Consider the following 26,074-nt stretch of genomic DNA (forward strand, 5'->3'; position numbering starts at 1 on the left):
ACGAGACATGCCCTTTGTATCCGATGTGGATTCGGTAGTTTACATGGGACATGCGAAAAATTTTATGCATCTCTCAGCTAGTCAGCTGTATCATATGATAGCCATATATCCGATGTCTTTCAAGGTTTACAACATGCTGTGTGTAAGTGTAAGAGATTGGCTGATGGTCTCTCTCTCGTTGTTGATACACTCTTTAGTAACCTACCACCTTGGTAGGACGTACATGCAACAAATTAAATCTGCCACTGGTGAGTGACGATACTGAGCATCTGAAGTTCTGAACTCAAGGATCTCATGGCTTAAGGAAGGTCTTTGTATTCCAACCATGGACATGGAGCACACAGGTTGAAGGCGTAACTAGCACCCTTTCTAAATTCTCTTGTATGCAGATGACCTTTAATTCATGATCAGTTTTGAAAAGAGGAAATATGACAATAGCTGTTTCTGAGAAAGAAAAAGAATGATATTGCTCTTTGTTTCTACTACATCTAAACTGCTCCTCTTTCTTCATCTCCTTGCACAACACAGCAACTGGCATGCCCTTTCTAAATTAGCTTGTATGCACATGAAAAGATGACCTTGAATTCAAGATCAGTTTGAACAAAGAAAAAAATTGAAAATAGCTGTTTAAAAAAAACAGAGAATATTCTCCTCCTTTCTTTATCTCCTCTGGAAATTGAGCTTCGAAATGCTGAACGCAAAGGCAAGCCCGAAAAGAACAGGGAAAACAGCCATCATGACAGCTGCTTTTGGCACAAGAGCATGATGGAAACCGAAGTAGTCTTTAGCAAATTCCGAGATAGATTTGATTTCTCCAAACACCATGATGTTCTTATTGTCACCATACACGAACTGTGTGGTGAAGAGGAGGTTCAGCGTCCACGACATTGGCGTGATGCGGTACAGCCAAATCCACCACTCTGGTACTTGCTATAAAGACGAAGTTTTAAGACATTAGTGCCGAAGGGTGATGGATACACACACAAGCATGAACACAGTTGTTTCAGTTTAAGCAACCAGTTAAAGTTTATTTTTTTACCCCTACTGCAGTATTTGTAGTTTTTTTGGTGGTTAAAGTTGAAAATTCCAATAAAAACTATATGCATAGTTAAATAAAGGCAGTCCTTTAAACTATATACCTTAGACTGACAGTTAGATCACTGCGACATAAAGTAAAGTTTGCTGTCGATGGAGCATTTAACATTTTACCTCCAGTAATCTACCTATTTTCATTAAATGGTACAAAAGAGCAATTTTACATTGCATAGCCAGAGAGAACATAACACAAGATAAGTATATAGAACTATAAAAGGACCCATGGATGCCATTGTTAAAGGGCAGCTTTGATCATTATCTTACAATGAAACTTCATAATACAAACAACTGAAAGAGAGTATATTGACTTACAGGACCAGGCATAATGAAGCCAGACATGAGGTTGAGAACAGTGTAACACGCGGAAGCCAATATTGTGGCCACTTGCATGTTGGGAGTAAGTGAAACAATCATCATTCCGAGGTAGACAAAATAAAGCAATGTGCAGAACATGCTATACGAGAACCACAAAACCTTGGTTATTGCCCATGCAAAGCCAATCATTGGGTATGCTACAAGCATGAATATTAGTAGCTGAACAAGCACGAATGGAATCTCCATGGCCAGCTAGCAAAAGACAACATATAAAGCATCAGAAACAATTCTCTATAAGCTACAAGTTAAATACACAGTAGGAACTACTTATGTAATTTCAAGTCAGCAGTATAACACTGGCTGACCTGTGCAAAGGAGTATGCCCAAGGAGAGTACATTCCTGCAAACCTTTCTCTGTACATAACTGTGCGTTCAACGCCGACAAAGGGCATGACTGATTGGCAGTTTTGGATGCCAGCGTACAAAGTGGTGCAATAAATGCACCCCAATGTGGTGAACAATCCTTGCTGGTTGTTTCTGCCAAGGAAATCAGCAAAGAGAAAAAAAAAATCCAGGTTAGCTATGATCGCGCATATATAATAGCGATACATACAGTTCAACGCCTCTACAATGCATGAACCATGACACAAATCCAAGAGATGTAGAAGTTACATTAGTAACCTGGCTTACATGTTATTTATGTTCCCTTTCTGCCAATACAAAGCACCAAACATAAGGCAGGAAAGGGCTGTAAATACAATGCGCACCAAGTTGTAGGAAGGGGTTCTCCAATGTGATAAAAATTGCTTCAAGAGGCAAGCTTTGAATTGATCCATGAATTTCTGTGGGAACTGTGCTTTGAAGTGGAGATCCCTTGTTCCAGGTGATGGTACACTTAACTGCTTTACCATTTCATCATTGTCCCTTCAAGAAAATTAGATGAACAGATTGATTATTAATATAGAGGTTAACATAATAAAAAAATCATACAGTATACTATACACTATGAACCCATCGAGAAGTTTCAAATGAAAAATTCACTATATATGGTATGTACCTTTTCTTTTTATCAATGTTGTTGGCTTGAGAAAGAACAAGCGTATGGGTACATAGTAGATATTTAGCTTGGTCTAGTAGAATTGTTTTCCTAACTCAGGTTTGATTTTGCAAAGTATGTTTATGTTATGAAGTCATATTTGTCATCCTATGATAGTTTCTACTATCGATTTGGTAATGTTTGGGATTTTTTCAAAAGAACCATATAACAACAAAATCTATTAGCACTATATTCCTGTACACAACTCTCTGTTTACTAGCAATGTCCATCTCTTACTGCAGTTTGCCACCTTAGCCGCGCTCTATTTTGCTGTTGCTGCAAATTCTCTTTCCTCTATTTCATCTACTTCTCCATCACAGCTCAATAAACTAATCTGGGACCTTGCTGTCTTCCCAAAAACATATATTCCCTTCATTCTTCATCCAACCACACAAAAACCCATTAATGAGAAATTTGGAGATCAACCTGTTGGGGTAGGGGAACTGGGGCCTGATTAGATGCAAATGACAAAGAACAATGACAGGTTGAGCTGCTCTCCCTCCCTGAGAGGAAGAAATTGCATTCAATATCCGCCTAACTAACACATGCGCTAACCTTTGGCTTACATGCTGCCGAGCTAACAAACCAACTAACAAACTGCCCACAATTTGTGATAACAAATCCCCTGGCTAACTAACCAAATCTATTTCCTAATCCTGATTATTTGCGGCTGAAGATGACGCTCCCGCGTCCTTCTTCCTGCGCTGCGTCCTGAAGTACATCTGACCCACAAAGGAGTCCATAACACAACCTGACCAAGGCTGTAATTATCTCAAGCTGAGCATCCTAGAGAATGTAATAGTGGTGCCACCAATATATTTATCTTCTAGAACAGTTCTATTTTGTAAAATACTACTCCCTCCGTCCCAAATTACTATTCGTTTTGGCTTTTCTAGATACATAGCTTTTGTTTTGCAGCTAGATATATTATGACTAGATACATAGCAAAAGTTATGTATCTGGAAAAGCCAAAACGAATAGTAATTTGGAACGGAGTGTTAGAGTATATTTGGTAGTTGTAGATAAACTGCCATATGTATCCGGGGGAACCTTACCCCCAAAGTCTTGTACTCAATGTATACCGGCCGAGAGGCTCAAGCAATACAATCCATCCATTATACGCAATCTATCCATCCTACGTGGTATCTTCCACTGCTTGTCGCGCCCTTGTCTCCCGCGCGCCGCCGGTCGTCCCCCACGGCGCGCATCCAGCGCGCCCCTCCGACAGCCCCCTAGCGCGCCCCTGGGGAGATCGCTCGTGTCAATCTCCGCCGGGGGCTGCGCCCTTTTTGTTTGATGGCTGGTTGATTCCGCCGCCGTCGTCAAGCAGGATGTTGTTGCTACATGCACCTGGAGGTTCTACACGAGATGTTGCTGTTTTTTCTCTTTTTCCCGACCAGAGATCAGGTTTGTGTCACCCGCCGCCATATTGATTCCGCATGCTTCTTCTTCGACATCGTCACCGGTCGTTCTTCTTCAACACCTGTGTGGTTTGGGCTGGTGTGCGGTGTGCGTAGGGGCACCTCCCGCAGCGCTGCTAGGCCCCTCCGCCACACGGTCTCCATGCCGGTCGTCCACTACATCACCGCCACCACTCCGATCTGTGTGGCATCATCGTCCGTCATCTTGTACGTGCGCCCTCGGTCTGATCAGCCGATCAGTGCACGGTTGTGGTACGTGCGGATCAGTGCATCGTCTTCGTCTTCAGCGTCTTCCCCTATGCGCAACCATCCTCATGGTGCCTCCTCGTGCGCCCACGGCTTCATGTGCGGCTCCCCTGCTTGTCTTCGACAACCTTGACTGCTAAGTCAACCACAGCTACCCCAAGCATGACATCCTCGACCATGCTATTCACCCTTGTCTTGGCTACCTCGACATTGGCACAAAGGGCTATCATCCACATGAGTTACTCGCCGGTTTTCTCTCCAGTCGCAACATCCGCACCGCATCGATGTTATAACTGCGGGGGGAGTCAGTCCGTCGACTTCTACCTTCGGGTTCTTCTCTAGTCTCACCGTCTACGGTGCTCTCGCTGTGACTGTGGGAGAATGTTAAGTATATTTGGTAGTTGTAGATATACGTATCGTAGACTGTCTGCCATATGTATCGGGGGGAACCTTACCCCCAAGTCTTATACTCAATTTATACCGGCCGAGAGGCACAAGCAATACAATCCATCCATTATACGCAATCTATCCCTCCTACATGGAGGGAGTAATATATGTGTGAGGAAGTTCTCTCATGGTGGTGCACAAGAGCTTCAAAAGGTTTCCATGATTTTTTTTACTACTCAAGCCTGAATTGTATAAGAATTTGCTTCTAAAGCTTACTTGTAAGTTGATGATTCCCTGTATATTGCTGCAAAATTTATTCCTAATTGTTCCTCCATTGATTTTGAAGTAACTTCTAGCATCCAAGTGGATGGGTTATAATCATCCTTGATCTTGGGTACTCCAGGAATTGCCTGGGAAAGTAAAAGATCAAAATTAAATGGTGTCGAAATTGAGTAACTAAAAGGCAAATAACTAAATTAAGCTTATACAAAGTATACAATAGTATTGTTTGCCATTTCATCTATATAGATATGAAAGTATTGACCGGCACACCAGCGGCGATCGTAAAAAGGAAAACAAGTTAACTAGCACTAAAGTAGTCAAACACATTGTATTTGCATAGCGATTGGAAACTACCTGGAAATATTGGATGACCTGACATGAATTATTTCCCAGTGGCCCAGCATAGATCAACTCTCCACCTCTTTTCATCAGCATCAACTGCATGATTGTGTTTAAAACTTGGTATCACTTGTTACCTTGCTTTAATACAGAATTATGGATGAATGTTAATCGGTTCTCAATTGATGTAAAATGGTAAATCAATCAATATACTAAAAAGAATAAGAACTTATGTTGTGATCATTCTTTGAGGAAAGAGTGACCAAACATTCATTTTAACTCCAGCATGCTTCCCAAAGCATTTGTTGAAGTGGAAAAACTAGAGCACAGTGGGGACATATTCAACAGTGAACTTAGTGTATTGCGGGTGGAGTTCTTGAGATTCTATCTGAATTTTGTCACATTGGCAGGGGAGTTCAACTGTTTAACTAAATATTTTTATATCTATTACCTTATTTTTCCACAAAAAAGTTTTGCTAATGTCAGTTAGGTGTACAAAATATATAGATTCAAACAATATGTTTTAGTAATAGAAGTCTTGTATCTAATTAGTGATGAAACCATTCTCAAGTGTTACTCACTTCAACATGCATACAGTCTATCAAACAACAACAATAAAGCTGGGGATGTTTGGTTCCTAGCCACACTTTGCCACACCTAACCTTAGGCAAGTTTGACCAAGTTGGCAAGTGTTTGGTTGGGCAACTAGCATCTGGCAAGATTCTTTGGGCTCCACATGTCATAGAGACAAAAGGTGTGGCAAGATTCCCTTTGTCATGGCAAAGTGTGGCTTCAAATTTCCTAGCCACAGTTTTTGTGGCTTCCCACACTTGCCTAAAGTTAAGTGTGGCAAAGTGTGGCTAGCAACCAAACATGCCCGTAGTCCCAAGCAAGTTGGGAGGTAGCCTATAGATTGTGCTAGCACCGGTGACTTTGCAAGCCTCCATTGAATATGTCCAAACTATCTTAACTGATGTTGGACAAGCTTTTTCTTCGTTTGGTGCTACCCCAAGCTTACCAAGTATGCTGTCATTTCAAACTCAATCCTCCTCGTATGCCAAAAATCCAATGCAACTTACCCATCTCTGCCACACTTACTACTGAGCATGTCACCTTTCATTTCAGTAGGCCAACATTATTCACCATACAAAGTTGAGGCCTAATCGCTGCTCTATAAAACTTGCCTTTTGTTTTTTTTGGCACCTGCCACCCAAGAATGACAGATGCTTGGCTCTATGGTGCATGCACCCAACAATAATTATATGACTAAAATCTTCAAAATATGAACATCACCCTATATAGTGCATACATTCTATCCCCCCTAAATGGAATTATTTCCTTTATAGGTCCTCTAAAAATAACCTGAATTTGAGTTAAGCAGGTAATATTGCACAGACATAAAGTGCATAAGCAGACATGGGGCATTTCAATTTTGTTTCCTAAAGATTTTCATATTCAAAGCTGCCCAATAATTTTTGTGTCTTATATTCCCCTTAACATTCCAACCTAATCCAGCAAAAAGGTTATGTAAATATGGTTACCTGATCAAAGGCTTCAAATATTTCGATACTTGGTTGGTGAATGGTGCATGCAACAGTTCTTCCTGTACCTGCAATATTCTTCACTGCACGCATGACAATAGCTGCAGCCCTTGCATCCAAACCTGACGTTGGTTCATCCAGGAAAATGATACAAGGGTTGGAAACAAGCTCGACTGCAATTGTGAGTCGTTTACGTTGCTCAGTAGATAGCCCATTTGCTCCAGGGAGTCCAACCAAACTGTCTCGGACATCATCCAGTTCAATCGTCTCAAGGACTTCCTTAACAAAGTCCTGAGAAGAAAGAGAAGTCATCAGATAAAACAATTGCATGCAAAGTGCATTTACTTCCAGATAAGCAGTGCAATTTATGCTTTAAATAGTCCAACTTGGTACCATGTTGATCTAATCCTACTATGCAAGGAAACACGATCCAAACTTGCCAGAAATTAATGGCCATGGACTTAAAATTAGAAGGTAAAGATGATCACCAAAAAAAAATCCTAATAAGTTCAGGTAATCAAGGACAAATTGATCAATGTCAGGGGAAAATGTAAAACTCACATTTCTTGTTTTTGAGTCAATTTCCATTGGCAAACGTAACCGAGATGAATACACAACAGACTCCCATACTGTGATTTGGGGAGAATGCACATCAGTCTGCTCGCAATATCCTGATATTCTAGCAAATGTCTCCTGAACTTTAGGATAGCCACCTATTCTAATGGCCCCTTCTATAACTCCTCCTGTTTTCCTTCCAGCAAGAACATCAAGCAAAGTTGTCTTGCCAGCTCCAGTGACCCCCATGAGTACTGAGAGAACCCCTGGTTGAAAGGCTCCTGTGATGTTGTGGAGCAACTGTAATTTACTCTCTGTGTAGCCTTGCTCCCTCATAGCCTGCAGTAAGACAATTTTTGTTCATATACATCAGTCATGTTCTATCCTAAAATTGCTAACCTATGCTGTATACTGTGCATTTGAGTGAGCTGTATGCATTAGAATGAACACATTGCATGTGAAAATGTTTGCCCTTGTTTTCTAACACTGTTTCTTGTATTCATTATCTTGAGTTACAAGATTGATACCATAGGGGTGTCGATGTAGTAATTGACATCCCGAAATGATACTGCAAGAGGTGTGAAAGGTAAGATCTTCCCTGTAAGCCAAGACTCACATGTTAGTTCTACTGTTTTTGCCTGGGAAGAAAGTGTGGGTTGTAAATAGCTGTCAAGTGTAGAAGTTGACTGACCAGTCATAGTAGGTGTGTTCAGAGTAGTTTTTGGTAACATGGGACTTTCTCTTACCATCTCTTTGGAGTTAACCTGGTCCTTCCCTTGCATTGCAGTAAGCTTATCATGAGAGATGAGAGATTGAGAAGTCCCTGAAGCTGAATGGTATAAAGGAGGTTAGATTTGACAAGAAAAACAGTATACTTGGCTGTAGTCTTTAATGCACTTTATTGAACCAAAACATGCCAGCATGTAATAGGAAAGGGTAGTGTCATTTTGCAGCGGCGCAAGCCTATGTCAATCTTTTGTTCACTGAGGTACTGTTTGGTTCATGGAATGTCCTAGGATGGAACCATCGCATCCAAATTTTGCTAGTGTTTGGTTCCAGGCCTAGTGGGATGGAAGCATCCTAGAACAGGAATATTCCTTATAGATTCAGGATGGGCTGGTTCCAAAAAATTGGTTGGACACATCTCTCTCTCAAACAAGGCTTTCTATTTCTGTTATTGTAATGGAAATGGGGTTCGTGCCTCGTTTTGGAAAAAAATGGAGAAATGCAAAACATAAAGGATCTTCAGTGTTTAGTTGAGTAAATTGCACAGTGCAGTGTTGAGATAGTTCTATCATCTCAATTAGAGCCAGCTTTTGTTTTGACAAATGTCCTCATTCTTAGATTAGTCAATTCATTACAGGGTCACCCAAAAAATTTTTAGCGGCTATTGAGTTTCATGACCCAACCAGTTCAACCCAAAAGCTTAAGCTAGTAGGAAAAGGTGGTCAATTCACTTATACTCCAACAGCGGCATGACTACATCCATCCTCATTTGCTATTGACAATATAACACATGGTAGCTGGACATTACATTTCATCCATCAACTAAATAAGATTTGGTTCTCATACTAGGACAAATCAAATCCATCCGTCAAACCCTTTTTTAAGTAGATCAATGCTACAAGCTTTAGACCTTTTCGCGGATGATGTGATCTGCTATTCTTAATTGTTTTCCTAAAGAATTCTATCTGGAAAATCATATTATACTTTACCAAATTATGTTATCCAATTTCCCTCATGGAATTTTGTTTACTAACTACTCATGCATCATCTGCCATCGGGAACACAACAATACCTCTTTTACATGAGTACTTTTTTGAGGAAAAAGAAAACTTCTAAACCTATAAACTTGAAGGTGGTTTAAGTGAACTGTGTCGACCAAAACTATAATTTGGAACCTATTGAACATATCATCTACAAATGTTTAAAATGTTTCGTGAATTTTAGTTCTAGTTTCGGCAGGGTCTAAACATGCATACATGCATAAAAAAGTTCATCTATCAATAAAATGTTGGAAAAGATACATGATGTGGACCAAATGTCGAATCTACATAAAGTTTAGGGATGTAGATAGCCAAACCAAACACATTTAGGAACCTCACTAGCACACAACACCATTTTTTGAAAGTAAACTAACGGATGTCATGTGCCATACGTCAGGAGTCAAGAGATCCATATTAGTTAGCAAATTTATTTAGGAAACATTGGTTCATTAGTTGATATAGTTCGAATAGCTAGAGCAAGGGTTAATTTTAATTCAGCCTATTTATATGAGGGCTGGTTGTATCTGGAAGGTCAAGCAATACATTGGATCTCAACTATCTCCTCTATCCTCCTTCCTGACTCACCCGCGCAATAGCATCAACTAACACAACGTTGTGCCGTCAAGGTCCAGGGCTAAGCCCCCAGACTACCCATGACTACTACTCATGCAATCCTCTATCCACAAACCATCCACAAATTCGACGTCCATCACAACGGATAAATCATAATCCTAAATGATACAGTCATGGATATTTAGAGGTAATACTAGGGTAATTCTATTATCCCTCAAAAGAGAGGACAATTTTTTCACCCTTATTAACAATTACCATGTTAAATTGTCTGGACTAAGTCGAAAATGCAAAAGACAAGCTCAATGGTTCAAAAGCAATTCTTACATCTTCTCATAGTTAATCCAACAGCAAACCCTATGTTGAACACGGCAATGAATACAGCAAGTGCTCCAACAGAGATCCAATAGAAAAGGCTGGAGAAGTCTAGCCCTCGATCCATTAATACTCTATTTCCAAGTGTGACACCTGATACCATGACCTATCAACAAAGAAGAATCAATACATGTGAGTTGTGCCAGCATTTTTGGTATTTTTCTGAAGTCAGCTAGTTATCAATTCAAAGTGGACCTTTTGCCATCTTTGTGTCAAAAACTCATTTCCAGCTAAGCTTATCTCACCATAAGACATTGGAGAGACCCAGAATATCCATTTTAACCAGTTCGGAAATAATGCTGCATTAATGGATCACTGGTGTTAGTAATGCTGTATTTCTCTAACTCCGATGCTTTATCCATGTATGCGTATAAAAAAGGCCAATCCGAATGAGGGTTTTATTTTCATTAAATAGGGTGTCATGTCAGTAGTTTGATGAGTGAAAAAGAAATAATGAAGAGAGAAGAGGGGTTTCATGACTTGATCTAGGTGAGCACCATTTCTAACACAAATACTCTTGCTTATGTTGCATATGAAACAACAAAAATGAATCATCAACTAAATGCTTTCTTGCAGATGTGACTCCTGGAAACACCAATATGAAATTCCCCATTGGAATTGGCCTAAGACATATTTCTCACTAACATGCAGATTTAATGAAACCAAGAATCTTACTCCGGGGAATGATAAAACCTCCACATACAAGAATGATGAGAAATAACAAAATACCACCAATTGAAGCAATTGGAATTGTTTGGCAAAATGAAGCTACACATCGAAACATTGATAGTGCTGTTGAGTGGTGGAGGAAGAGGACGAGTAGCTGACGAAAGAATCTAAAACAAATAGATGGATGTTAAAGAAGGCACTAATCAGTTCTTATTAGCCAAGGATTTCAAGAAATAAATGGAAACAAAATGGAACTTGGCATTATATTTTTCAGACACACTTAGCATTTAAACCAGACTAGAGGTTGTGTGGAGATGCATACAAAGTATTAATCAGTTCTGTATTAAAACACATCCATATTTACTGCCCAGATGTGAACTGGTACAAAAGCACTGCAAAGTATATAGATTTCCATATGTACTGAATAGTTTAATGAATAAGGTATCAGGACAATAAACTAAAGGTTCACTGTATAGTTAGGAATGCACTAGCTTGTTGTACCAAATGAGAACTATCTACATATTCATTTGAAAGTTATGCTCCAATAAGATTTCTTGGATCTAATCTGCTTGCAGTTTATTTAAAATTTGTGCTTAATCAGGGTTAGCAATTGAAGCCCACATCCAAAACTTTAAGAAAGTACAAAGAAAAGGGAAAGCCCCTATCCTTTGTTAGGATCTGAAACGTAACTCTCATCGAGAGGATGGCACTAGGAAGAGTTGGGGCAATTTTCTGGGTTTTCTTTCCACAATACCATATCCAACCAAGGGTTGGGGATACATATTTATAGCTGGCCAAGCAGCCAACCAGCCAAGCATCAAGGCATATGCTAGTCTAAGATGCCTTTTTGATGCTGTCCTATTTAGTCTAAGATGCCTAGGACTGTCCTACCCTAAAAGTAGTCAACAAAGGTGGTGCTGCAGCAAGCATATGCTGCAGCCCCACCGTCCTCCAGTCAACAAAGCAGCTGCAGCCCTTAAGGACAGCAGCACAAGAGCTAGTCAAGCAGCTGCAGCCCCACAAGGACTGCAGCCCCACAAAGACCACAAGGACCAGCTGCAGCCCCACAAGGACTGCAGCCCCACAAGAACCAGCAACAAGACTTTATCCAGCAGCATCCTTAGCATAGAACACCCCCAGAACACACACAACACAACGCAAAGCACACAACCCACTATTAAGCTAGAACAAGCATGCCATTTAACAACAGAGCGAAACAAGACCCAGAACACCACGCCTAGGCGGCTGGTGCAAGCAACCTAGTCAGCAGTTCCCTAAGTTTAGAAGCCCCTGCCAAACACCAAAGGGTGCTTTCATTTGTTATTTCCTGAAGGAGCAACTGAATGTTAGGAAGAGCGCCCTCAAAAACGCAGGAATTACGATGCTTCCAGATTTCCAATGCCACCAGTATGATGAGGGAATTTATTCCTTTCTGCAAAGCTTTTGGTGCTGCTCTGATGACTCGACCCCACCAAGTTGAAAAACTAGATGAATCAGCCGGCACATCAACGACCAAATTTAGATGCAGAAAGATCAAAGACCAGATCTGCTGGGTGAACACGCAAGATAACAATAGGTGTTGGGCTGTTTCTTGTGCCTGGTCACACAATGGGCAGGCAGCCAGGTGCTGCAGCCCCCTATTGGCGAGCCGGTCAGCCGTCCAAAGCCTCTGCTTAATGGCTAACCAGACAAAAAAAAAATTGCAGCGTAAAGGAGCCCAGCTTCGCCATATCCTCCTCCATGGGATAAACTTGATTGAGCCAACGAAGAAAGCTTCATATGCAGAATTGCTGGTATATGAACCAGTTGGGGTCAGCTTCCATCGATATTGGTCTGGGATGTCATGTTGTAAAACCACCCATCCAACTGGTCCCAAAGTAGCAGGTACTCCATCAGGACCTCAACTGAAAGGGCTCCTCTAATATCTGACACCCAGCACCTATTAAAAAGAGCTTGAGCAACTGTTCTTAGGGCCTGTTTGGATCTAAGGCTAAATTTTAGTTCTGCACTTTTAGCTCAAAATTTAGCTCTTAGGATCCAAACAGGTGGGCAAAAAGGGGCAAAGAGCTAAAGTTTGAGCTAAAAATTTTAGCTCCCAAAGAGGCCCTCAACTAGGCTAAAAGTGGTCCCCAAGACCCAAGTTCCACCCCTACCCCCCTTTCCTCTCTCCTCTGCGTGGTCCCCTTGCCCCTCCCGCACTCCCTCTCTCCTCCGCCTCCAACGCCCGCCGCCTCCGCCCGAGCGGCCGCACCGAAGCCGGCGACGGAGACGCCATCGGGTGTGGTCTGGTTGTTGCGGTGGTGGTGTTGCTGCTGCCTGCGAGCTGGTGGAGAGGAGGGGTAGGGAAGGAGGGTAATAGTGTCTTTGTTGAACAGCATTTATGGACTTTAGTCCATTCTAGTCCATGGATCCAAACAGCCCAGCAGAACTAAATTTTAGGGGCTAAAGTTTAGGAGCTAAAATTTAGCTCATGAACTACTGATCCAAACACCACCTTATTTTGACCACTCTCTTCGGAATTGTTTGGAATAGATTGGGAGCTACTTCAGACATAGTCTTCCCATACATCCATCTATCTGACCCAATGTTCTAAATAACGGGCTATGACATTTAGCGGAGAGCTCTTCTCAGCCGCTATAGCTCCGCTACATCCCGCTATAACGCCGCTATAGCCCGCTATTTAGTACAACGATATTGTAGCGGCAATTGCCAAAAACTGCTATAGCTCCACTGTAGCCCGCTATTTTAAACATTGATCTGACCAGAACAGAACTGACTTGCCATTCCCAACCACTGAATCTACTGCCATATTAAACATAGCTTGAGTGAAACATAGCCCACATCCAAAACTTAAAGTGTGAAATACAAAGCATCCTATGATGTTGTGCAGTACTGGAAAGTGTGTACTGTGAACACAGCCTTACTGGCACAATAGTCCAGCCTAATTCAAGAATAATTTGTTTTCGGGTCAAGTATTTTCCTTTGAAGCTAGACCACACTGCCTGAAGGGGATTAAGGTATAGAGAAATGGAAACACACACTTGTGAAGAAGATTTTTGAAAGAGGGATATTTAATTCAATTCTTAATCTTAAAAAAGGGATAGCAATAACCTTGTTATATGTATGCATGTGACAGACTACAAGATAGGGCCAAATCAAAATAAAAAATTAAAACATGGCAAAAAAAGAAGCAAAGCCTAGCAAGTAAAGCTCAGCATATGGACACAAACTAATTTCCAACGTCTGTAGCACTGTTGGGCCCTACATCAACATTAAGTGTGCAGGTGCTACTCTGCAACATGAACAGTTTGCCATGAACAATAACACTATAGTCGCTTCCACACTATTTCACTGTTTACGGAAATAGTTGAGACTCAAACTGTATGGTTGTAACCAGGGTTGAGGTACCTGATACAGAATGTCATAGTGCTACAATTGAGTCAAGTCACGCATGAGATAAGCTTACACCATTTCTAATAGGGCAGCAAATCAGCGGGTGTCATGATATGCAGATGATGTGGCGCTATTTATCAAGCCAACACAAGATGAACTGCTGATCACAAAGAAAATCTTAGAGTGCTTTGGAAAAGCTTCTGGGTTGCAAACCAATCTCCAGAAAAGCTGTGTGATACCTATTAGATGTGATGAGGTGGCAATAAGGCTGGTTGATGACACCTTTCAGTGTCCTTCGGCTGATTTTCCTAGCACCTACCGTTGCCAATATCTAACAAAAAACTAAGAAGATGTGATCTGCTGCGTTGGATTGAAAGATAGCAAACCGATTGCCTGGTTGGAAGGCTAGCCGTATGAACCTTGCTGGAAGAACAACCATGGTCCGTTTTGTCCTGTCAGCAATACCTGTCTACTTGCTGATTGCCATAAATGTGCCTAAATGGGTTATCAAGGCTATTGACAAAATTAGAAGAGCCTTTTTATGGAAAGGAAGAAAAGAAGTGAATGGAGGTTGTTGTTTGGTGGCTTGGGAAAAAGTGGCGCGCCCAATCGATCTTGGAGGTCTTGGCATTCCCAATTTACAGATCATGAGCTGGGCCTTACAAATGAGATGGTTGTGGATACAAAAAACCTCTTCAGATCAACCCTGGGCAGGGCTAAAATTCCCAGTTCACCCTCAAACCAAAGCCATATTCTGCATTTCAGTTACCACACAAGTTGGCAATGGACCTAATTCTCTCTTCTGGTCGGATAGATGGTTACATGGGTGTTCTCTGTCTGTTTTAAGCACCAGCAGTGGTCTCGTGTCTCGCAGAGGTGTATGTCTAGCAGGACAGTTGCACAAGCTCTTGATAACAGAACTTGGGTAAGGGACATACAAGGAAGCCTCTCTTTGGAAGGGCTGGTCCAATATCTTCAAATCTGGGATTTATTAGAGGATTTCACCTTGGTCCAGGACACTGATAAACATATATGGAGACATGAGAGGAATGGAGTTTTTTCCTCCAAATCCACTTACAGGGCCTTCTTCAATGGTGCCATAACCTTTGAACCTTGGTGCAGGCTCTGGAAATCTTGGGCTCCTCCTAAGTGCAAAATGTTTTTATGGCTGGCTATTAGGAACAAGTGCTGGACTGCAGACAGGTTAGCAAAGAGAGGCCTCCCACACCCTAATCAGTGTGTTTTGTGCGATCAAAAGGAAGAGACGGTGCAGCACATTCTTACCAACTGTGTTTTTGCTCGTCAATGGTGGTATAATCTGCTAGCTCCTCTTGGCCTAGAGAGTATAGTACCAAGAAGGAATGAAAAGAGCTTTTCTGATTGGTGAAGGAAATCATATAAAAAAGCAGGGAAAGCAAAAAAAAGGGATTTAATAGCACGTTTATACTAGGAGCTTGGATGCTATGGAACCACAGAAACAAGGGAGTTTTTGATGGGGCAACCCCTTCTTTGCAAGCAGCACATCAGTTCTTTAAAGAAGAGTTGAGGCTTTGGGGCCTTGCCGGTGCTAAAAAAATTCAGGATTTATTTCAGGGTCAAGGGGAGGGTCAAGTGAGAGTTTCTTGGTTTAGGTCTGTGGGGTGTTGCAACAGCCTTATTTCCTCCTTCGTGAGGAAAGGAGACTGCTTTGTACGGGGATCTTTCCCCTTCTTTCTCTCTTAATATAAAGATACACAGCTCTCCTGCATGTTCAATAAAAAAAAAAGATAAGCATACACATGTCCATGGTCAAAGAACTAGCAATTAAAAGAGGGTAGCACCTTCCTTTGTGGTGTGTGGCCCATTGGAGCAAATAGGATGAGGATGCAAACAGTAAAGAAAATCACTTAACAAGGCCAAACGTCAAGGTACCATGCGGAAATAGGCAAAGCTTCATAACTCGAATGGGATTAGGGTACTAGAAGAGGGATAGGCAGACTATAAAGAAAGTTTTAGAGAGCATGACCCATTATTGATGTAAAGGAAGATAAGCACCAAGGAAAAAGAACTCAAGGAAAAGTATAATTCTACAATTAAATTGTAATTGTTATGATGGTCGATATTGTGTGAACATGAAATGGACCTACACTGTTACTGTGCGTTTCAACAGTATTGCTGCAATGGCTGCACCATAAACTTTCAAATTTATAAGATATAGTTTGATCACCTGGATGCTTCAGGAGTATAGCCTATGAGGTAGTAAGATATCGATGTCCATGCTATGGATTCAACCAAGGAGACTGGAATCTTCAGGACAAAAGCTGGTATTGCAAAAGCCCAAGCAGGATAGAAAAGGCAATCTCTTTGTTTATAAAAGATTGGAAGTCTATTCAATGTCATAACCATCTCTGGGAAACCATTGACAAGTAGAAAAAGAAGTGAATAGAATTGTGAACTCAGGAAAGAATTAGCATGAGTTCTATCGATGAGCATGTGTGTGCGTAGAAATACTGTCCCAGTCATGGTTGCAACTAGTCCAACCTGCAATGTACAGGAAATCTATTAGTTTCCAACAGTGACATTTTAGAAATGAATAATCATAGTCTTGGGAAGTATACCAGTTGCAATCAGCTACTATTGGGAAATAGAGATTGAACCCACTTTCAGGTAATGAATAATTTACCATGTTCATAAGCATACATGGTACACAGTAAGGGGACTTGGGTGCTGATTCATTGTAAATGATTCAACTGTATAACTATATTAGCAAAAGAGGGCAATGCAACTTAGATCCCTGAATTTTCAGTTGAGTGTCCATTGTGTGCTTGAAATTACAAAGTAAACAATAGGTCCAGCAACATGTATCTGTGACAGTGAGTGAACTTGATCCAAATCGTCTTAAATTAGTAACTTGTATGGAATTTGCTCCGATTGAAGGCAAGTTTCAGTACATCTTTACTAGGTAAGATTAAGGACACTTCAAAACATCATTCAAACCCAAAGGCTTCAAATCTCCAATGAATGCAAACGAAGAGTCTGGCCACGAAGTACTTTCAGAGTGAAAAAAAATTGAGCCATCTCTAGTTAATATTTAGTTTTGGGTATGAAATACTTGGCTTGCTTCTACAAGTTTTAAAGTTTAAATATAAAGTTCATGTTCAAGGACCCAAAATCGATTACAAATTTACTGACCTACGATGCACTTAAAGAAAGAATAAAAGCTGCAGATCCCTTGGTTATGTTCTGTATTTATGTACCAGTACTATAAATGTTAGTTCGCCAACTGCAGCTTCAAATTTATGCACATCAATTATAAAGTGCGCGACCTCCCACAATACCATGTATTAAATTGTGTTTGATATCCAAAATAAGGAAACACAAGTTCAAAGCAAAGTGGGTTATGTCAGAGCACAAAATATAATTCATGCATGGCATTTTTTCTCACTAGAAACTGTCTAGCAGCTGTTTACCTGAACGGCTTTCGTTATGTAGATGAATGCATTTCTCTTCATTAGAAGATGCTCCCGTGCAAAACAAGCCTTGAGAAGGTCGCACTTGGATAACGAATAAATACTGAAAGATAGTGCACTATTGTTTACTTTAGATATTTCATAAGGTTTCAAAAGCTCCATGGAAAGATTCTGGCCAACATGATATTCTCGGAACCTCTGGTAAAACTGATCCACAGTAACAAAGTTATATTTTTCGTGTCCGAGACTCCAAAATTGCTCTTGGTCCTTCTTCGACAAAACCTATACATAAGCCCGAAGGAAAATGATACTAGCTTCTAAGAGTGACTAGGAATCACATTAGAAATCAGAAAAGCTACTCAGCTATTGGACAAATTTCAATCCTTCTAACTTTTCTTTTTTCTGGTAGATCAAAAGAGTCAACAAGATTGCAATGAAGTGTTCTCCAAACTACCTCTTGGAGGAAATCTGCTGCTCCTTTTCTCCTTGGGCACTTGAACCCACATGATTCGAAGAAACTTAGAATACTGTTTCTAGGACCATGGTACACGATTTTGCCTTCAGCCATCAATATAACATCATCAAAAAGTTCGTAGGTCTCTGGTGCCAGTTGAAGAAGTGAAACCAGTACAGTGTATTGCAAGACTTCAGCAAGTTGCTGGAGGCAGGAAATAATCTGGAAGGTGGTAGAGCTGTCCAACCCAGTGGATATCTCATCCAAGAAGAATGCCTTTGATGGCCCTATTATCATCTCACCTAAAAAGCCAATTCGTAAAAAAATATAATTAAAGTATACAAAGTGAAATTGTGCACCAAGAATGTGCGCGGCAGGTTTACAATGAAGGTACATAGCAGACTAACCTTTGTGATTAAGGTTCATGCACTAGAAGAAAAGCAGTACAAGGAATTCCGGAAGGCAGTACGCGATACGGTGCCAACTCTATCGAGCATTTCGTCGAACACGTTGTACGCGATGCTGCCTAGACTCTAATAAGGTAAACCTACTGCGTCATACAAAGGTCGTAGCGACCGATGGAGAGGCAGGAGCGCAAAGGAATGGAGCAAGATACACACGGACAAGGTCTGGTGCGCGGTATAAGTAGGCTAGGTCGGGACCTTACCTGGGACGCGACGGCGCGGCCCTCGCGCGAGCCGAGCTCCCGGAGCGCCGCATGGACGGCGTGAGGCCGGCGCGCGCTTCCGGATTGAAGGTGGATGACAGCGCGACGCTCAAACAGGGTCGGCGCCGGCGACGAGGCATGGCAATGCTCGCGCGCGGCGTCGGGCCCCGGTCAGAACTTCTTTTTGCCGGCGAGGCGGACGGGCGCTTGAATTTTGATACTTTTTGGAGAGAAGTTGGGCTTAATTCAGCCCTTTATAACCCTAGAAGGTTGGGTTTAATTGAGAGCGGCCCTTGCTTTAAGTCCAACGTGGCCTGTTTTGGAAGCCGTGTCAGCCCATTACTTCTCGAAACGAACAAGGCCATTCCACTTTCTCGTCGCTCTTTGGTTGGGCTTCCAAACCTTCTTTTACTTTTACAAAAGCTAAAAACTAATCAAAGTGATAAAAAATCATATGTGCTTTTACCTAAAAGTTGTTTTCATTTTAGTACAAATCCAAAAGCAGGTTCCCTCCCCGTTGCTTTCACCTGCTTTTGAACAAAGAAATTACCCACCTACCACAGTACCATTTTCCCCTTCTATTTCTCGTCCATACCCTTCCCTCCGTCCACGACCCCCCCCCCTCCACCCCCACCCGACCGCTGCCCCATCCGCCAAGACCCGCCGCCACCCCATCCGCTAAGGGCCGACTCCCTAGCTGCACCCGGCCGCCCACCCCAGCCACCCGCCGCACCCCACCGCCTGCTGCCTGCCACACCCCGTCGCCGCCCCCACCCGGCCGTCGGCCGCCAAATCTGCTGTAAGGTACGATTCGAGGCTCTCAGGCCTTAGCTATTTGATTTGTTCAGGGGCTGTTCACTGTCTCCTCCACTACAACCATTGGTGCCACGGCCGTGGCCGGCACCTGCACGTACAGGTCACGTGGACTATGCCCAGCACCTGTTTGTTATTTTGCCCGAATGAATTTTCAGTCCTGCTTTTCCATATATTTGCTTTGCTGTCCATTATGGACCCTGTCGCTGTATACTTCCTCCATCATTGATGTTAGTTCATGGCTAGATTAGCCGATCAGCGTATCTGTGGGAGGCTGAAAGTGCTTGATCTGATAATAACTGTATCTGATATGCTTGGGTTCAGTTATGCATGATGTTTACTAAATGCAGTGAGCTGTTTGGTTGATTTGCCTGATTAGGTAGGATGTTTGGTGCTTGATTTTATTGGCTTGTAGTATGAAAAAGACTTAAATCAAATAATATTTTTAGTTGGTTGAAGAATGGGTGACAAGGCAACTTGGGGTGATGCTTTTTTAAGGCATTTGATTGATGGCTGCAAAGAAAAGATTGAAGCCGGGAATAGGTCGATGGAAATTTTCACTACTACTGGTTGGAAGAATGTTATTTTCAAGTTTGCAGAAAAATCCGGTGACAGGCGAACAAAAAAAACAATTGAAGAACAAGTTAGATATTCTGAAAAAGGAGTATTCAACGTTTATGGAGTTCAAGAATTGTGCCACTGGTCTTGGATGGGACGAGGCAAAATAAACTATAGACTGCTCAGAAGATGGTGGAACGGACACCTTACTGTAAGGACTATATTGTCATTGTAAATATATTTTTCCCATTCTTTGTTATGGTGTGCCTTGCTAACTTTTTTTTTAATTTTAGAGATGCAACAATCGTGACAAAGGAATCAAATGCAATCATGTGAAGTTTCAAAAACAAGGACCCAAGTTTCTTGATGACCTGCGTATCTTGTTTGGCAAGGCACATGTTAGTGCATCTTCTGCATCCTATCCTGGAGATATATCCTCCAATGAGGCAAGTGATGAGGATGTGGATGAGATACCACAACCTACACAGAAGGATAAAATAGTGAACTTAGGAAAAAGGAAACGCAAGGGGACCTCCATTGGTGTTGAAGAGAAGGATGAGAAGAGCCCATTCTTTCATTTGTACAAGAACACTTGTTCGAAGATAGAAACTGCTACAGAGAGGATCTCCACAAGTGTTGAAGCATCATCAGCTTCTCCAACCAACCTAGTTCCTACCGTTGGAGAGACTATGAAGATGGTGAAAGAATGTGGGGTGCAAGAAGAAACTGCTCTAATGTACACAGCCGCCTCCCTAATTGTTAAGCCTAAATTTAGGGAGCTCTTTAGCTCTCTAGAAACAACTAAAGCTCTCTAGAAACAACTAAAGGAAGGCTCGATTTGATTGAGAGGGAGCTAGAAAAGGAGATGATGAAGTACCACTGATTTGTTTTCATGTTTGTCAGATTATTTTTTTATCATATGTGAGAACATTTTCCCTATGTTGAACCAAAATAAGTTACCCTATGTTGAACCATGGCATGTGCAATATTATTTATCTATTATTGTGTTATGTTGAACTTCTTTATATAGTATTGTCAAGAATGTTGTATTTAATTATTAGTATACTAGTGTCTCATGTAGATGGATGATAGATTGGGAGATGTAGCCAAAGAAGGACAAAAAGGACTACTATTGCTAGCTGAACTTGCACAGCATGCTGGTGCTATTGGAGAAATGGGCAACTTGTATACTGAGCGGTATTTGCACAAAAGTGAATACAAGAAACGCTAGAAACTAGAATTCAATGGGTGATAAGGTGTATGTCACGTCCAAGGTATTTTTATAAGATGTTTCGGATGAGCATCGAGATTTTTGAGAAACTTCATGACTTGCTAGTATCTACCTACGGATTGACCTCAACCAACAATGTTTCATCTACTGAGCCATTGGCGATATTCTTGTGGATCGTCGGAGGACCACAATCTTTTTCACAAGCTGAAATCGTTTCACACAGTCACTTTGGACAGTTCACAACAAGTTTCACGAAATGTTGAAGTGTTTTCGCAAGTTAGCTAAGGGCAACATTAATCTGAGAGATCCTACTTTTTCTACGAAGTATGAAAGGGTGAGAGAGGACCGTGTTTGGCCATACTTTAAAGGTACAATTGGAGCAATAGATAGTTCACATGTTCCAGTGGCAGTGCCAGTGGATGAAGTGGTTAACCACACATGCTGTCATGGATATATACATCTCAGAATGTACTAGCTTTTTGTGATTTTGACATGAGGTTCACTTTTGCGGTTGTCGGTTGGCTAGGTTATGCACATAACACACGTATCCTTAATCATGCATTGGCAAATTTTCCTTCATTTCCCATACCTCCTAAAGGTATACATGGTTCCTTCATCAAGTTAGCAATACTTGTATTATTATGTACCTTACTAACTTAGTTTTGTAGGAAAATATTATCATGTGGACTTGGGTTACCCAAACCAAATTGGGTATCTTGCACCTTTCAAAGAAAGCACGTACCATATATCAGAATTTTGGTATCATTTGGGGCCTCCCCAAGGAAAGTACGAGATGTTCAATTTCTTACATTCATCTCTTCATCTCTTCGTAACGTTATTGAAAGGTTTTTTTGAGTCTTAAAGCAGAAGTGGCATATTTCGAAGGGCATGCCAAGTTTCTCACCTCGTACTCAGAAGCATATCATTATGGCTTGTCTTGCACTGCATAATTTTATCCATGACAACAATTTGTCTGATAAGGAGTTCGAGAGATGCGATGTTGATGAGGAGTACTTGGTACAACATACAAGTGGCACGACACAAATACAAGGAGATGGGAGTGATGATGTGGAGAATGAGGATACTATAAATACCATTTGTACTAGGATAGCTGATGCTTTGGTTAGTGCGAGAGGAGGACAGTTATGTTGAGGGATGGCATCATTGTATAAACCTTTTGATGGATATTGTTCTACGTGGACCAATCACTTTGATGGATGAAAAATATAGAAAATTTATTTTTTTCCTTTCTAAAATGGCTATTTACATGTGAATTAGTGAACACATTATTTTGTTACGAGCAATTTGCATATAAACAAACCTTTAGGGGCATTACAGATATTTCTTATACAATCTACAGTTTCACAGCTGCTCTAATAAAATGGCCTTCTGTTTTCCCTACAGCTGCTTTCTCACAGCTGCTCCTCAACTCACAGTTTACATCAGCTTTTCCAAAAGCCACAGCCCAACCAAACAGGACCTTAATTAGATTTTATAAATTGCATAGGATTGGTTCAAGTGATTTGCGTCTACAGAATCGTGTTGTTTGTTGTAATTGCGTCCTCTCGATGTTTAATCTAAGAATAAGAATTAAGAAGCCGAAGCAGCAGATTAATCTCTAGAATCATGTTGTTTGTTGTTATTGCGTCACCTAAGCCTTTGATGAATCATCTATCAGCGGTTCTAATCTCTTATACTATCTATTAGATGATAATATGTCAACATCCAAGAGCCTAATTTTTCACTAATCGCAGATGACTTGTTAAAAGTAGGAATTCCTCAAAAAAAAACCTTGAAAAGTAGGATTATAGGATTTTATCATGGTAGTTCGCATTATAACCATTGTAATACCCAAGAGACAAGCAAGATTTGCTAATGGAGCGGAAACAAGCTGAAAATTATTGGGCATTTTGGCTATTATATTGCAGTTCAGTTTTAAAGTTTGATGAACAATGCTCTTTGTTTTGCGACAATGGACATATAATTTATATTTTTTATCAAATTTTAGTAGAGCTTACCACTATCGTTGTATGTTGATATATATTGCAAAGATTATATAATGGAATTCTGAGCATAGATGTTCTATCTACAAAAAGTTTCACGTGTACAATATATTATTAAAGTACCTGAGTAGCATCTAGCAGGCCTACATTCGACTACCCGTCGGAACAAATTAAATATGTTTGGAATACAAAAATTACAAAAAATAGGTTGCGGTTTCCCTACCAACTTCGGTAAAAAAAGACGACGGTTCAAGAAAATATGTTTTTTCCTTGCTTCCATGTGAAGAACTGTCCTATATCATTTGTAATTGCCAAATCTCATAAATTAATGCAGTAAAACTAATTACCTGTGGTTAGTCGCTTCTTCTCACCACCTGAAATACCCCTTCTCATGGCATCACCTACCATTGTATCAGCACATTTTTCGAGTCCCATAATCTTATTTATTGGGAAATTAATTAAGAGGAGTAATAACTTGGTGTTAGCATTCCATGATACTTAATAGAACTTATTAGATTTTGCTAGGGACGCTTACTTTAATTATGTACTCAGTGTGGAGACTCCTCTCTGAACCTTCACTATACATGGCCTGCAAATGAAAGTGTGCGCTTGGTATGTGGCGTATGATAGCAACCTTTCACAAGAAACATTTCAATTCCTATGGTAACTGGCTAAAGTGTATTGTGTGTTGAAATCAGGGCTAGCTATCAAATTAAACTTTGTTTTGTACCTTCATAAACGTGTCGATGTCAGGATTGGGTGTAATCCCGGCCTCCTCCTCCCTTGTAATGACCTCTCTCAGTACATCTACATTTGCAAAAGGAAAGGAAAAAAAAAAGTTAACGGAATCAAACACGAGTAAAAACTCTAAATATCTATTAGTTACACAGTAGTTCTCTTTTGGCATTGCAATTGAATCCTGTCTCGTGAAGCTTTCTAATGATTGATACCATTTATGCTTAATCCGTTTTAATCGCATATAACAGCATCGTTACCTTCTCTCCAGCCAACACCCTGAACCCTTGCTGAGAAGTCGAGAGACTCCCTGACGGTCATCTCAGGAACATGCAGATCATGCTGGCTTACATAGGCTGACGTCTTCTCTGGAACAAACTCATTCAGCTTCAGGCCATTGTACTCGATCTCTCCTGAAACCTGCAGTTCATACCCAGAAAGAACATTGTAGCATGCAGTTCTATCCTGAAAGTACCCATGCCGTTATTGATTTACTGCTATAGTACGCATGGCTTATATCCATTTCATTTTTTTAATTAAGGAAAATATCCGGTCTTAAACATTCAACATGTGAATGTCTACGACCAGAAAGAAATAAATCTGATCACATAGTCGGACGATACACGAGTACTTAGACTTCGAGCCTCAACACAGAGACACTCCAAACAACAAGAAAGGAAGCTAAAGACTAAGCGAGAAAATAAAGACTAAGCTTCGATCTTCTTCCATGTTTTTCTTCAAACTTGAATTGTCCTCACGCAACAACAGTCCTTCACCTCTCTTGTCTACTTAGAAACAGTTGATAATAGAAACATTCTGCAAGAAACGATTAACCATAGCTTGATGCTCCTGCCTCTTGTCACATAGTAACCGCACTGAATTGATCTTGACTGTGACCTCAAGCTTGAGCAACGTCATACACTGCCACAATATAAGCGATCTCGACCACGGCATCGCAGGGCTTAACAACTCCTCCATGGAGACGCTCCCAAGAGGGAAGCGACATCAAGATGCCGCCGTCGCGAGAACCAGCCTAGTAGTTCAAAGGTTTTCACCTGGAGAAGAAGACGGCAAGATCCTTCCAAATGACGCCTTCAGGAAGGAGAGCGATGCACAAAATCACCGTCGCTGTCGACCGATACAAGATCGAGTAGAGCTTTCGCCCAAAAGACCTGCCATGAGCCCAATCAGCGCCCCTATCGGCTCCGACGGTGTGCGCGCCCACTGCAACTTGCCATAGACTCCCAGGACGCGCGCCCACTGCGACCTGTCGTAAGCAGCCATCCCACGACAACCTAGGATGCCCAGTCCGAGCGCCTAGCGTCCTCTAGCCTCGGGTGCAGCCCCAGCCGTGCCATGGAAGGAGGGACGCCGCGCGCCAGCCATGGGCGCCGCCGCAACCGCGCCACGGAGGGCGCTGGGTCATGCCACTCGCTGGCCACGGGCACTACCGCTGCTGGGCCGTGGCACTCACTGGCTAAAGGCGCTATCGTAGCTGGGCCTCGCCGCTCGTTGGCCGCACGTCGGGATCCATCGCCACCGCCGGAAGGCACCGCACGGCCCCGATGTGCCGAGGCACCGAGGCAGCAGATTCAGCAGTGGGGGTGCGGATCCAGCCATCCGAGGGGTGGATCCGGCCGTGAACCATTGGAGACAGCCGCCGCCGCCATGGACGACCAAAGAGAGCACGAGGAGGGAGGGGGGAAGGAGAGAAGGAGGGATGGGCGGTGGAGCTCTACTGCCGCCTTCCTTTCGGCCGTGCGGACTTCCAGTGGCCGCTCGAGCAGCGGCGCTTGGGGGAACGAGATCTACCCGAGCTGCTCATTTCATAATCTTTCAAAATTATAGAGCGGATCTTTTTTTATCAAACTTTCTCGCTTTTCTTCCAGTAACTATCAAGCAATATTTGTCGATAAATAACGCCTCGATATAAACGACAACAGTGTGTTAAACTTAAACCACAGCGTGGATGTTGAGCGGAAGCTGCAAAAATAAATAAACATTGCTTACCTTCACGTTTTTTTGGAGCCTTCCTGCAAGCGCACGCATGAGGGTGGTTTTGCCGCATCCTGGGGGCCCAATCACAAGAGTCAGCCTGCATGTGTGTGCACATG

General features: G+C 41.8%; 1 protein-coding gene across 4 annotated transcripts; it reads right to left on the reverse strand.

Moving 5' to 3' along the window:
* Positions 1-345: 345 nt before the first annotated feature.
* LOC117864329 (ABC transporter G family member 41) lies at positions 346-26,074 on the reverse strand. 4 transcript variants are annotated; one of them, XM_034748385.2, is made up of 21 exons: positions 25,971-26,073; positions 24,221-24,380; positions 23,956-24,032; positions 23,761-23,814; positions 23,573-23,663; positions 17,954-18,255; positions 17,500-17,781; positions 16,257-16,570; positions 10,664-10,824; positions 10,184-10,287; positions 9,941-10,094; positions 7,969-8,106; positions 7,805-7,875; positions 7,284-7,616; positions 6,723-7,013; positions 5,197-5,280; positions 4,837-4,970; positions 2,101-2,334; positions 1,776-1,947; positions 1,408-1,662; positions 346-930 (listed from the first exon to the last, which is right to left on the reverse strand). In XM_034748385.2, the coding sequence occupies exons 1-21, from the start codon at positions 26,007-26,009 to the stop codon at positions 661-663; spliced, it is 3,720 nt and encodes a 1,239-aa protein (XP_034604276.2). In that variant the 5' UTR covers positions 26,010-26,073; the 3' UTR covers positions 346-660. The 4 variants fall into 4 exon arrangements, 3 of the variants coding, with proteins under 3 accessions (XP_034604276.2, XP_034604278.1, XP_034604277.1); XR_011898713.1 differs by lacking the exon at positions 346-930 and having other exon boundaries at positions 1,523-1,662; positions 2,178-2,334; positions 25,971-26,074; XM_034748387.2 differs by lacking the exons at positions 23,573-23,663; positions 23,761-23,814; positions 23,956-24,032; positions 24,221-24,380; positions 25,971-26,073 and adding an exon at positions 18,621-19,188.

This window comes from Setaria viridis, chromosome 7 (genome assembly GCF_005286985.2).
Source record: "Setaria viridis chromosome 7, Setaria_viridis_v4.0, whole genome shotgun sequence".
Classification (NCBI taxonomy): Eukaryota; Viridiplantae; Streptophyta; class Magnoliopsida; order Poales; family Poaceae; genus Setaria; species Setaria viridis.

What these genes read in the sequence shown, in the direction of transcription:
- LOC117864329 (XM_034748385.2), bottom strand. Translation starts at nt 26,009, where the DNA reads ATGCGTGCGCTTGCAGGAAGGCTCCAAAAAAACGTGAAG. An exon ending in GGCTCCAAAAAAACGTGAAG is followed by an intron (nt 24,381 to 25,970) that starts GTAAGCAATGTT and finishes TATGAACTGCAG; the next exon opens with GTTTCAGGAGAGATCGAGTA. An exon ending in GAAGAAGCGACTAACCACAG is followed by an intron (nt 18,256 to 23,572) that starts GTAATTAGTTTT and finishes TTGGCTTTTTAG; the next exon opens with GTGAGATGATAATAGGGCCA.